The sequence below is a fragment of the Protopterus annectens genome, chromosome 6.part0 (assembly GCF_019279795.1).
Source record: "Protopterus annectens isolate FY-2018-M chromosome 6.part0, PAN1.0, whole genome shotgun sequence".
Taxonomy (NCBI): Eukaryota; Metazoa; Chordata; order Ceratodontiformes; family Protopteridae; genus Protopterus; species Protopterus annectens.
In genome coordinates, this window is record NC_056737.1 from 613,804,111 (window position 1) to 613,818,314 (window position 14,204).

The following is a 14,204-nucleotide window of genomic DNA, read 5'->3' on the forward strand; positions in this document are numbered from 1 at the left end:
GCCACTCCAACTGGTGTAAGTGCTTTGTCAGGTACATACAGAAGGGAGCACTGTACTTGATTATGGGCCTGATGAGGGCCGAGTACAATGGTACTATGACTTCCTTTGATCTTGAGGTAATGCCTTTACTTAATTCAGCCATACATAAGGATTTCCTCACTACTGTAGCAACCTGGTGGTCTAAGTTTAGTTTACTATTTTTGTTCCTAGGTCCCTCAACACTGGATCTACCTTTAGGGGTGTGCTAGCAATATTATAATTTGCAGCAGTATATGATTTGCCAAACAGTATGACTACACATTTTTTAGCTTTAGTCTCCGACAATGTTTTTGGTGCCACTTGTCATTTTTAGGTCTGTGTTAGGATGTCATCATCATTTGGGGATTTAATAATTGCTCCCAGCTTACATGCATCAGCAAACTTGGTGAGCTAGAAGCCACCAACACTTCACTTCAGAAAAGTATATACCAAACAGGAAGGATCCAACACTGAGCCCTGTGGGACACCGTTAGTAAAAGTTTTGCTATCTGAAGTGGATTCTCCTATCTGGACAACATGAGTCCTGTGAGTGAGCCAGTTTGCTATCCTTCTGATGCTGTAGGGATTTATGCCTAACTCAGTAAGTTTATTTATAATCTCCGAGTGGGGGAATAATGAAATGTCTGCATAGGTTTATAGATGAATGCTAGGCTAACTGCTGAAGGGCCATTTCAGCCTAGTCAATAATCTGACTTCCGAATCAAACCATGTACCTTGTACCTATGGAGAAAACACTTAACTATTAAGCCAAACCCACCCTTCCAGAGTGTATGTCTAAGCTCCATGGCAAACTACAACACATCACTGGTCAGGATCTGAATACCTTGTGGGATCTTAAATAATATCTGTACAAGGATGATCCACTCCTGGCATGCTCACCACCTGATGTCAGTCTAGATACAGGTTATCAGAGCACAAATTACTAGAAAGAATGGAGATACTGTTCCCATAACTTTGTAAGTAAAGCTGAATCTCCTGAATCTTCAGGCCTTATAAGAAGTAGAGTGACAATGGCAGATGACATATAGCCCAGTGCCTTAAAGAAGGATCTTTTTTGCCTGCTGACACTGAATTCAGGCTTCATAATGACTCCTCCTTATCAAACTATCACTTAAGCTCCCCAAAATAAGGCATTTCCCCAGTGTAACCTGCACTGGGAAGGTTTCTCTATTGGGCGAATCCACACATGATCTCTCAAAACATGCATGAATTAACAAGGGCTGTGAGATGCCAGGGCACTAGGAATGGAAATGAGATTGAGTAGAGAGCCATCATACTATAGCATGCAGGGTTTTTCAGTAGCCCTAAGTCTCTCCCCTACATGCTAATGTAATTGCAGTGCTAAATAGGACATAAGGAGAATCCTGAATGAGTTCCTTGTCCTGTGCTTTATGAAGTAGGAGCATCTAACTCTATCCTCTGCCTCCCCACCAGCCTTGCATCTATTCTCAGAGTACTGGCCATGCCACAACTCCACTAGAAAGAGCCACATGCGCATCCCTCTCCCTCACAAGATAAGCAAAACTATTCTCCCTGCCAGCACTACCAGCTATCAGAACAACTAATCCAGCTGGAGTCACCTGGGTCATAGGGCTTTATCACTCTATGCCACCAGTATGGCTACATTCATCTTTGTCATCTGTTCAAATAAGGGGACACTTTCTGTGACTCCCGTCTCTAGCAGGTTCTTCAAGATATGTACTGCTACAGAACGCTAGTATGGGGACAGGGAAGCATTACTTAAAAGGGTGGATATTATCTGAAATTTATTTTGTAGCCAACTGCAGTCACCTAATATCTCTTACCTGCAGTTAACTGGTCAGGCTAAACTAGTTTTCTTTGAAGTTCAAATGTTCCCCTATACAAGGTGATGCTGGAGGCATGAGGTGGTGGGAGGAGTGGGGAATAGTTCAAGCAGTGTTGACAGGGGTTTTCTTGACTCAGGCTAGAGTAGGTGGTGAAGGAAGTCTACTTAACATGTCAACAAGTAGATTATATAAGTGCCATGAAGATGCATGCACAGTGTTGTGCTCATAATCCTTGTCAAGTTTCACCCTTTCCAAGTTGACAGGGACTTGGCAGACTCACCCTGCCTAAAGGAAAGCAAACCATGAAACTCTGGGGATGGTTGCAGCAAGAAGTAACTAATCAGGGGACTAATATAAGATGCTTTTGTACTACAAATAAGTAGACATTAATATGTGCAAAAAATAAGAAGTTATGTACTCACCATAACGTTCCATCTGAGTAGGTATCTTCATTTGTCTGCAACCTTTGGGATACGGATCCGATCTCGGATCCGAGCCGGTAACTTTTACCACAGCATAGATCCGAGCTCCTAGCTCCTCCTTTTACCCATAATCCCCTGCCAACCCTGACTGACCTCAGATCAAGTTTGCCAGATATAAGCATTGTTATTGTGCCCCGGAAGGGGCTTATCCAAGACAGATTCTATAGGTCAGGGGGAAGGAGGGGGGGATGGTTGCAGACAAATGAAGATACCTACTCTGATGGAACGTTATGGTGAGTACATAACTTCTTAATCTGAAGTAGGAACTTAATTTGTCAGCAACCTTTGGGACAGAGTCCCCAGCTACCTGAATCCTGGGTGGCCTTTATGGAAGAACATTCCGGAGCACTGCAGAGCCAAAGGATGCCCTACCTCTGGAGACAACATCCAGTTTGTAATGGCTGATAAAGGTATGAGATGAGGCCCAAGTGGCTGCGGAACAAATATCATCTAAGGAAACCCTAGATTTAAAAGCTGCCAAAGTAGCGACGGCCCTAGTAGAATGAGCTCGGACTCCCTGAGGTGCAGGCCTTCCCAAACTCTGATATGCTAAGAGGTTACAACTAGCTATCCACCGTGATAGTGTAACTTTAGAAATTGACTTGCCTAAACTTGTTTTGGCAAACAACTGGTCAGATTGCCTATGACCAGCATTTCGATGAATATAAAAACGTAATTGTCTGTGCACATCCAAGGAATGCAGTTTGTACTCTCCTTTGTTCTGGTAATTGGGAAAGAACATGGGAAGATTAATAGATTGATTAATATTAGCTTCCGAAGATACCTTAGGCAGAAAGGACGGATTGATCCTGAGGTAAACTCTATCTGGATGGAAGGCTAAATACGGCGGTTTAACACATAGAGCCTGAAGTTCAGAGACCCTTTTAGCTGAAGTAATGGCCACCAAGAAGGCCATCTTCCAAGAGAGGTATTTAAGATCAACCGTAGCCATGGGCTCGAAACGGGGGCTAGTCAAGGCTTAGAGAACCAAAGACAAATCCCATGGGGGTACTACCTCCCTGACCGGCGGTCTAAGAAGGAAGGCACCCTTGAGGAAAGCTTTACAAAGCTTGGAAGTAATTAGAGGGCCCGATTCATGCCCTACATGATAATGCAAAATCGCTGTTAGCTGTACCTTGACTGTAGAGCAGCTAGCCCCTTGATGAAAAAGGGTAGTTAGGAAATCCAAAACCGACGTAAGAGGCACCGTGAAAGGATCCAAGTGATGGCGCTCCGCCCAGATGGAGAAACGTTTCCACTTACTTCGGTAGACTCTTCTGGTGGAAGGTTTATGTGCTGCTACTAGGATGGCTTTGACTGGTGAGGAGATTCCAGGAGTCCTTATTAGGAGTGGAACTGGAGCAACCAAGCAGTCAGCTTGAGGTTGACCAGGTTGGGGGCCGGAAGGCCCAGAGGGTGAGTAACGAGATCCGGGAGTGGATCCAGAATCCATGGTGGATGAATCAGGTGAGACCACAGGTACGGGAACCATGTTTGACGAGGCCAGAATGGGGCAATGAGGATCATTTTGCTCCCCAGCCGACTGGCTTTCTGTAAGAGTTTCAGCATCATGGGCAATGGAGGGTAAGCGTAAAGGAGACCGGGAGGCCAAGCATGTACTAGAGAGTCTCTAGGGGACTCCCCCTGAGGGGGGATTAGAGCGAAGTAACTGTTGCATTTGGTATTTGAAGGAGAGGCAAAAAGATCGCAACAGGGTTGCCCCCATTGGGCAAATATTTGTTTCGCTATTAGAGGATTGAGCGACCATTTGTACGGAGTCAGAATCGAACGACTGAGCCTGTCTGCTAGGATGTTGGACCGTCCCGGAATGTGCGTTGCAATAAGAAACCGGTTGGTGGAAATCGCCCATTCCCACACTCTCATGGCCTTGCGACAAAGAGGATAAGACCTGGTTCCCCCCTGTTTGTTGATGTACCAGACAACCGACATGTTGTCCATTTGTACTGCAATCGTCCCCATCGGAAGAAGGCTGTGAAGTGCCTGCAACGTCAAAAGCACCGCCCTCATCTCTAGGACATTGCTATGCAAAGAGGTCTCTGTGTCGTTCCACGTGCCTTGGACCGTTCTGCCTGAATAGTGCCCCCCACCCCAGGCAAGAGGTGTCCATGGTCACTGTGGCGAAGGGGGAAGGCATTGAGAATGGTCGTCCCATGTGGAGACTCGGGGACTGGAGCCACCACAAGAGTGACCCTCTGCAAGCCCTGCTTAGGGGAATAGGATGAGACAGGGACCATTGTACTTGGAGGGTCCACTGCAAGACCCTCATATTTAGGCGGGCTAGGGGCAGTAGAGGAATAGCTGCCGCCATGGACCCTAGAGCCCTCAGGATCAATTCCGCAGGTGGAGCAGGAAGTCTGAGAATGACCTGGACATGCAACCTCAGGTTCTGAAGCCGATTGGGAGTCAGGAAGGCAAGCATTGTTCTGGAATACAATCTCGCCCCTATGAAATCTATTACCTGTGTAGGGACCAGAGAGGATTTGGTCATGTTGATAGTCAACCCTAGACGTGGGGCAAGGTTGAGGAAATAATCCCTGCCTGAACAGAGCAGATGCCTTGTTGGGGCGATGAGGAGCCAGTCGTCCAGGTACGGAAAGACCTGAATTCCCTGAAGCCTCAGGTGGGCCGCTATGACTACCAAGACTTTGGTGAACACCCTGGGGGCTGAGGTGAGACCAAAGGGAAGGGCCCTGAACTGAAAGTGACTGGCTCCCAGCCGGAAGAGGAGGAACCTCCTGGAGTGTCTGTCCACTAGAATGTGGTAGTACGCATCCTTGAGGTCTATCGAGCACATCCAGTCGTTCTCCCGTAATAGGGGGAGAATAGATTGTAAGGTGACCATTCTGAACTTTTCTTTGGGTACTGCCAGGTTCAGGAGAGAGAGAGGTCGAGAATGGATCTCAAGTTCCCAGTCTTTTTTGGCACCAGAAAGAACCTGGAGTAAAACCCCGATCCGAACTGATCTGGGGGGACGGGTTGGATGGCTCTTTTTTGCAAAAGCGGCTGAATGTTTGTAGCAGCTGCCTCCCTTTGATTGGGTGGTATGTCGGGGAGGCTTTTGGCTTTGGGGGTTACAATAAAAGGAATTTGGTAGCCTCTGGATATGATGCGAAGCACCCAGCGATCTGTTGTTATGGACTCCCACATTGCTAGATGCCTTGAAAGACGCCCCCCGACTGCCTCCAGAGTGGAGCAGCCGGGCAACCCCTCAGGGGTTCTGTGTGGGCCTCTCAGAGAAAGGTTCTCTGGACCCAAAATTTCTGGGATCCCCTCTGCCTCTTGGGCGGCGTCCTCCCTGTCCTCCTCTGCCACGAGAGTACTGGTTGTCCGGAGCAGACTGGGACTGATGCGATTTTCGGAACCACATCTTCTTCTGAGCCTTTTGGTTCTTGGAAAAGGACCTCTGGGGAGCAGAGAAGCGGACTCCGATGGCAGACAACGTCTTCCCGTCTTTCTTGCTCTGGACTAAAGTGTCACGAATGGTTTTGCCAAACAGTGCAGAACCATCAAAGGGGGCATTCGCGAATGACGCCTTAAAGGGTTCCGAGAAGTCGCAGTGTCGGAGCCAGGCCTGATGCCTAATTACCAGGCCGGCTCCGCCAGCTCTAGCGGCTCCTTCAGTGGCGTGTGACAAGAGCCGCATAGAGGTGTTGGAAACTGAATGTAGAGTAGACATTTGGGAGGAGTACAGTTGCTTGTCTCCTTCCGACATGGACTCTGGGGGGGATGCAGCGTATTCTTTTATTAGATCTCGCTGCATCCAGATGACGTGTGCCATATAGTTCAGCGCTCTCATGGAGAAGGTTGCTGAACTAAAGACCCGCTTCCCCAGGTGGTCCATCGCTCGAGAGTCCTTACTCGGCGGGTGGACTGCATTGCTCTCCTGAGCAAGCTCTCTCTTGGTGGCCGCTGCCACCAACATGGCATCCATGGGGGGACCTCTGCTCCAGTGGGTTCTTTCAGCAGGAGGACTCAGGATTCTATCCAGGCGCTTGGGTATTGGCTCTACAGTGTCCGGCTCCTTCCAAGCCCTGGTGGAAATAAGGTCCACCAGGGGGTCGGGGGGATGGGACACCCAAAAGGTAGATGGCCCTGCTTCGAATGCCTCTAGGAATACGGACTCATCGGAGGAAGCCTTGGGGGAAGACCACCCTCCCCTAATCCTGAGCATTTCCATGATGTCTCCAAAGGAGACATCCTCGGGGGGGTGACCTTGGGGAGCCTTCCCCTTCATCTAAGTCTGTATCTTCGGTAAGGGTCTCAGGTGAGTCCACGTGCCTCCTCTTACACTTGGCTTTGTGAGGGACCTCCTCGGGAAGGCTGTCCGAGGAAGACTCACCAGCAATATCACGTTCCAAAGGAACACCCAGAGACGCTGAAGCAGGCTGTCCTGAAGGCCGGGTGATGGGAGCCCGGACCAGCTGAGAGGGAGTGCAGGGAGGAGCCGAAGCTAGGACCGGAGGTCCGGATGCACTCAACAGTGCCCTCTCCACCACCGCGAAAGCTGTGGGGGAGCTACTCTCGATAGGCTCCGAGAGTCGGCTCCCACTCGGATCCGAAGCTGGGACCGGATCCGGGGCCGAGACCCTCGGATCTGAAGGACCCGTGTGCTCCGACCGGGACGGAGCCGAAGTCACACAAAGTCCCTCGGATCCGAAGCTCAGCCCACGGCTCCGAGAGGTCAGATCCAACAAACTCGAGGGACCAGTCGGAGCCGAAGTAACTAGTACTGTCGGCTCCGACTCACCCCCGGATCCGACGCGGCTCAGCTCCAAATGCTCCGAACCCAGGAAGCGGGACGGAGAAGGAGCAATTGGAGCAAAAAATGGGGTCGAGCTCCCCCCCAGAAGGGGGGAGGAGGCAAGAGCACTCCCATCTGCAGCTGGGCCTGGATGAACCTCCTCATCATCCAGTCCATGTCTGCATCTGACATACTGAAGGTGGACCTCAACGAGGCCACCGAGGCAGACCTAGAGTGTCACCTCGATGACCTCGATGGGGACCAGGTCGCCTCCTCCCCAGGTCTCGGTGAAAAACAAGGGGACTGGAGCCGAGGAGGAGGCGATCCAGAAACCCTGGATGGAGAAGCCCGCTTGGCGGGCGGGGCCCAGGAAGAGTCCTCGGACCGCCGCTTATGGTGCTTCTCCTTCCTTTTGGTTTTTCCGGCCTCCCTCTCCTCCAGCGCCGAAACGGGAGGTTCAGTCCTGACCGGAGGGAGGGAGACGGGGTGGCTACCACCGAGGGCTGGGTAGCGGCCACAGAAGAACTGGAGGCCGGAGCCAAGTCCGGGGGCAAAAGGCCCGCCAGGATCAGCTTCGACCTCTGGTCCTTAAGTGCCCTGGGGTTGAACGCTGCACAAATCGCGCATCCCGAAGAGAGGTGTTCAACCCCAAGGCACCTAATGCACCGAGTGTGGCCACCTGCCAGTGAAAGCTTATGGCCACACTCAGTGCATTTTGAAAAGATGGCTTTAGGGGCCTCCGACATGTTGTACAGAAAACACACTCACTAGGCCCCTACACACACCACAAACACACACTATGAACCAGCGAGGGTAGGGAGGAAAAAAATTCTACACAAAAGTTATAAAAGAGGAAACCTGACAGTCTTACACACTCACACAAGAGAAAGTACTAAAAAAAGTCAAGTTTTTCTCACAAAATTCACTGAACTACCAGGAGCTCGAAATCCAGCTTGTAGGCTTGAAGTGCAGCAAACTAGATCTGGGGTCAGTCAGGGTTGGCAGGGGATTATGGGTAAAGGGAGGAGCTAGGAGCTCGGATCTATGCTGTGGTAAAAGTTGCCAGCTCGGATCCGAGATTGGATCTGTATCCCAAAGGTTGCTGACAAATGAAGTTCCTACTTCAGATCAATTATTTGCAATCCATCAATGAAATGTAAATTGTACTTCCAATTACCTTCTATTGCAAGAAAAAACAACTAACTTACAACACTACTGAATCCGTAACATCAGACAATGACATCAGTATTACCTGAAAAGATTATGGTAATTCTGGTAGTGACATAACCACTGCATAACTAACTATAACAATGCAGGCACTGGATATCAAATGCTGAAAATGCACATACAGAGATTATCTTAATGCTGCACTACCAAATCAAGATGTGCCCTAATGGTGCAATAAAGCTCCTGATCTAAGACAGGTGTTTACCAGACAAACATCTCACAGCAGTAAAGGTATCAAGGACATAGATGTCAACCTCAAATACAAGAAAATACTTATCACATAATTCTTAATGAATTACTATAAAATATGTTAAAGGGAAATGTCTGTACTGTACACAGTTGATTTACTTTCATACAATGTAACAGGAAACTTGATAGTAATATGCCATATGAAGATGACAAGACAAATGAGTCTGTCCAAGTGTCACTAGGTCTCAAGCGACTCTCTCTTCCATATTTTTGTCCTGCTATTTCATTCCTTTGTCTCAAATGACTAACAGTTCCCCTGATGACTATAATTGTATTGGTAATACATTTGAGGGATCTATCAATCTATCAGTGAAATGGTAATTTCTTCAGCTTAGCATGAAAAATCATTATTCCAGCTGCCATGTGTATCTCATTCTCTCATCTGCCTTACTCTTCAACTCCATGTCTCTAAACCATCTGCTGTATCCAACTTATATCATTTTTTTCCTTCCACTTGTAATATTTGCATGCCCACCTTCCTACATTCTGCTCATTTATTTCCATACATAGCATTCATCATTTGTGAGAATACAGCATAACAGTTCTAAAAGGTGCATAACAAAACTCATTATGCACCTCTTTGACACCACAAAGATGTATAACAAGGTTATCTTTTCCTGATTTCAGACAGTAATCAGTGTTCTCCATGTACTACAAAAAAGACTATGATCAGGTTTCCAATCATAACCAAATTATGTGTTCAATACATGGATGTCAAGAAATTCATTTTGAGAGCAAAGCTCAAGAGGTAAATCTAGACATCCATATTGACAGTCTATGGTAGAGGTTATTGATGAGACCGGTCATAATTCACTGTGGTGCATGTAGCTTTATCTGCTCCATGTGCTACCAGTTACAGAAAAAAATGAAATGTAAAAATGTGAACTGTATTACCCACTTTCAAAGCTAGTAAAATACTTTATCTCTGTCAAAAACACAGCAGACAGAAGTGAACTGCTTCAAAATCTGTTTGGCACTTCATTCCTGCACACATTTTGATTTCACGTGTAACAGAGTGAAGCATCTAACAGCTTTTAAAGCTGTTTACCTTCTTTCACTGTTCATTGCTGGCCAGTATTGTCCTCAATTCCCAGTACAAGACCCAGTCTTAATAGAACTTAAGCCTGAGATCAGAAAGGTACTTAAACTTGTTTTTTTCCTATTTTTGGATCATAATCATGGCACTTTCTGCTCTACAAGGATATTAACTATAACACAGTTTTGTTATTTTTTTTAGTTTTATGCATATTACAAAAATACATTACTTCCCCACTCTTATTACACAGAATGCACTAATCAGTTTTTGTACAGCAATTCTTGTAGAGGAATGTCCAATGACTGAACTTGCTTGGTCATTGAAAGACAAGATATTTCTGCCAGCAATGTTTGTTTGTGTCTTTTGGCTTTTCCCGGTTACGGGTCGCCACAGCGGAACTCCGGTCCGCTAATGATTGGCAGTTGATTTTTACGTACTGGCTTGCCAGGCCTGATGCACAACCTTCAACGAAGGTACGCCCATTCACGCATGTCTCCACGTAGAAGACGGTCTAGCGGAGAATCGAACCGGACAGCGTCTTACTGTGAGGCGACATTTTCACTTATTGTAACATTGACATATATTGTGCAGAATCGCAAAAAAGTCCCTTTATAACATGAGTGACTGTTGAACAGCTAGTGACCATATTTCATTTAATCAGCAATCTTCCTCTATCCCTGACTGTCTTTCTTAACAATCCTTATAGTACATAAAACACTGTACAGTTACTACAACTTGGATAAATTGTTCACAATTTTACAATGATGGCTCATTCATACTTGAAAAAGAGCACACTGTTTGGGCAGCCCAATCAGCATGCTCACTGTAACTCAATCATATATCAACAGAATAATGTCTGGCTGCTGAAGTACCATTGAGCAACCAAACTCTCTATTGGAATATGCTGAGGGACACAGCAAAATAAAAGAAAAATCAGGTATGTTCTCAAAAATAAACAGAAACATACCTGATTTTCCTTCTACATCTGAGCTGTCCCTCATAAAATCTTAACAGAAAATAAAAACTGCAAAAAGGATTCTCTTTTTTCCATTGCTTCTCCTGAACTGCACTGATGTACTGTGCAAGTGTGGGAATGCAAGTCCCATACACATGCTGAGCACACCAGTAAAGAAGGAAAAACACAGAGAAACACTTTAGCACCCTTCTACAAAAACATACTGGACCTGATCATCACCAACATGGGGACTCTATGCTCCAGACCAGAAGTGTATCCCTCACTGGTAAGATCAGACCATAAACTAATCTCACTGGATATTCACATCCCGACCCCACCCCCTGCCCAGAAAACCACAGTAAAAAACTTCTCTAAAGCAAATTTCACACTCCTCAAAACCGAGGTGGAATCCTTCAAAGCTCTCGGGCCTGTGGAAAATACGGCCCAAACTGCAGAATCCTTTATAAATGCATTCTATGAACACCTTCAGGAATGCATGGATCATGCGATCCCAAATAAAACCAAGACCCAATCCTCCAAAGGCAGACGTCCTGTCTGGTGGACCCCAGCCATAAACAAACTATACAATAGAAGGAGGAAGCTACTAAATGATAGAGCAAAAATCCCAAAAAGGGAAGGCATCACTGATCAGTATTAGCAGAAAACTACAGGCACTCATAAAATTGTCTAAGGCCAGCTTCGAGAGATAAATTGCACAGGACACTAAGGATAATCACAAGACTTTCTTTAGTTATGTTAGGAACCTGGGATGTAATTCCCAGATATGCTCAGAATTAGTCCAAAATGACAAAAAATACACCGAACCCACAGACGTTGCCAACATCCTAGATGACAGGTTCAGCGCAAAAACCCCCCCCACCAAAAGGGCAAATATCTATCCCAGCAGAGTGCTGCCCCCCTGACATCTCAGATGCTCAGGTAAGAGCCGCCCTCTCCAAAGCAAAAAACACAGCATCAATGGGACCAGACGGTGTCCCGGGCTGCGTCCTACATGAACTCCAAGAAGAGCTAAACCCAAACATAAAACTACTGTTCAATCTCAGCCTTACTACAGGATATGTGCCCAAAGAGTGGCGTACAGCAACAGTGGTCCCTCTCCATAAAGGTGGTGCCTCAACGGATCCTGGAAACAATCGCCCCATAATCCTGACTAGCTTGGTCTGCAAAGCTATGGAAAGGATCATCATAGACCTCATAAATAAAGATATTGGGGACCTACAGACACTGGATCCAACCCAGTTCGGCTTTGTTAAGAGCAGATCCTGCCTCTTAAACCTGGCTGATTTCTTTGAAACAGTCACCAAGGCCATTGACGAGGGGAAGGTGGTCCACATAGCCTACCTGGACCTTGCAAAAGCCTTCGATACAATACCCCACTCGGGCATTATAGATAAGCTCACCAGCTTAAATATAAACCCCTATGTCACTAGATGGATTGCAAACTGGCTCAAGGACAGAACCCACATGGTTAGAATTGCTGGAGCCATGTCAGACTCCAAACCAGTTACAAGTGGTGTTCCACAAGGCTCAGTCCTGGGACCTCTCTTGTTCGGTATATATTTCTCGGAGGTACAGGCCAACACGGAAGGACTGTGGCTGACCAAGTTTGCAGATGACTGCAAACTGGGCACCATAATCGACTCTCCAGCCGACACAAGCATCCTCCAAAAGGGCCTCATAGAAACAGACAACTGGTGCCAGAGCCATGGCCTCAAGTTAAATGCCAAAAAGTGTATAGTCATCCCGTTTGGCAAAAACAAAGTGCCCACAAATTACCACATAGGTGGTATTCCATTAAGTACAGAAGAAGTAATTAGGGACCTGGGGACCCAAGTTGATAGCAATCTCTCATTTGACAACCACGTGGCCAAAGTGGTTAGAAAAACATTTTATATAGCCCACCTAATCATGAAGGGATTCACATCTAGATCAGGGGAGGTCATCGTGCCTCTTTACTCATCCCTCATCAGGCCCATAATGGAGTACAATGCCCCTTTTGGGATGTACCTTACCAGACACCTGCAGCAACTGGAAAGACCCCAAAAGTACCTCACCAAGAGGATCAAAGGGCTCAAGCAAATGCCATATGCTGCCCAGTTAAAGAAACTCCAGCTCTACTCAGTGGCATACCGCCTGTTCAGAGGCGATCTGTGCCTGACATATAAAGCCATGTCCAACCCGGAATTAATGGACATGCTGCACCTCAGAAAATCCAAATCCCATCGAGCTACGCGCTCGAGAGACTTGAACCTCAGCACTGAAATAAATAGGACATGCTGGAGGGACAGATTCATAACCCAGAGGCTCCCTTCACTCTGGAATAAAATCCCAGTCCAGGTTAGGCAGAGTCCCTCATTGACTCTCTTCAAGAGGAATCTTGATGAGTGGATGGGAGATCGTAGGTTTCCCCCTCCCGGGTATCACTTCTGTGTCACTGTTAGACAGAGGCACAGTACACTAACCTCGAAAAAGGGCATAGCAAAATAAATTTAAAATGGGTGGCGAAAGCCAAACACATTCTGGCTAGGCTTATAAATGCCCTAGGGCAGATAGCCTAGTATGAACCTATAATGTCATTATGTAATAGCAATAGCCTACTCCTGTGTGTGGGTGTATCACAATTTTTCCATGGTTGGCCTTGTTTAATCACTTGGATTTTTCCTTCTTGATCAAACCACTACAAGTCATGGATAATTCCTGATATAAATGAAGTGGGCAATCCCTGAATCTTTGTTTAACAAAGAATACGCAGTTTTGTTAAGGATGATCACTTCTGAACTGAAATAAGTCTTGCAGGTATACAAGTCTTAAAGGTATACAACCAACAGTTATTAACAATATACTAAAAATACTTAGTTGTCTATTAAAAGTTATTCCAGTATAATACCTCAGGGCCTTTTTGTTCAAGATCTTGTTCTTCATGGTCCTAGAATTAATTAAATAAGAAAAAATACAAATTACTACTAAGTTCTTTAACTCTAAGGTAACTAGCTCATTACCAAAGATGTGAACAAACTGAAAGTAGATAACAATTTCTAAATATTTGTTTCTAAAAATACATAACTTATATAATTTTTGTAATGCTATGTTGCTGACTAATTAAACAAATATACATCACTTTGGACACATCTTATTTGCTGGTCTACTTGCAGCTATTAAATTGCATATGTATACTAGTTTCTTCTGATGTAATATATTTAAAATTGCTGTTCTCCAAAATATTAAACCTCACAAACAAGTTTGTACAGCATGACTTACAAGACACCTGGATGGCAACTCCTACGTGCATCATACCCCATTGCTTTAACTGCAGAAAGTGCTGTGACCTTGCATGAATTAGAATGCTAAAAAGCTGTTGCAAAATAAGTCCTGCAACATTGTCAGAAAAGGTTACTCATTTAAACAATGGCCTTGTGCTCCTCTAATACTAACAATATTTTCCTCAGTGAAACAAATTAACTATTTAGTATGGAGAACAACAGCAGTTAGGACTAACAGCAGATCTTAGAAATGGAGTTTCACAGATGATATGGCTAATGTTTGAGCTGTCTACAACACTTGTTTTTTTTTTCCTCCAGTAAAATACAATGCAGAAAAGTACAGATGAGTCAGAACTTACCTTCAA

At 45.8% G+C, this 14,204-nt stretch overlaps 1 protein-coding gene across 1 annotated transcript in view; it reads right to left on the reverse strand.

The window, feature by feature from the left end:
• NEMF (nuclear export mediator factor) overlaps positions 1-14,204 on the reverse strand; it is a 1,922,187-nt gene that overhangs the window by 264,010 nt on the left and 1,643,973 nt on the right. The window contains exon 29 of the mRNA XM_044074284.1: positions 13,467-13,505. Coding sequence (XP_043930219.1) covers positions 13,467-13,505 — 39 coding nt within the window. The remainder of the gene's footprint in view (positions 1-13,466; positions 13,506-14,204) is intronic.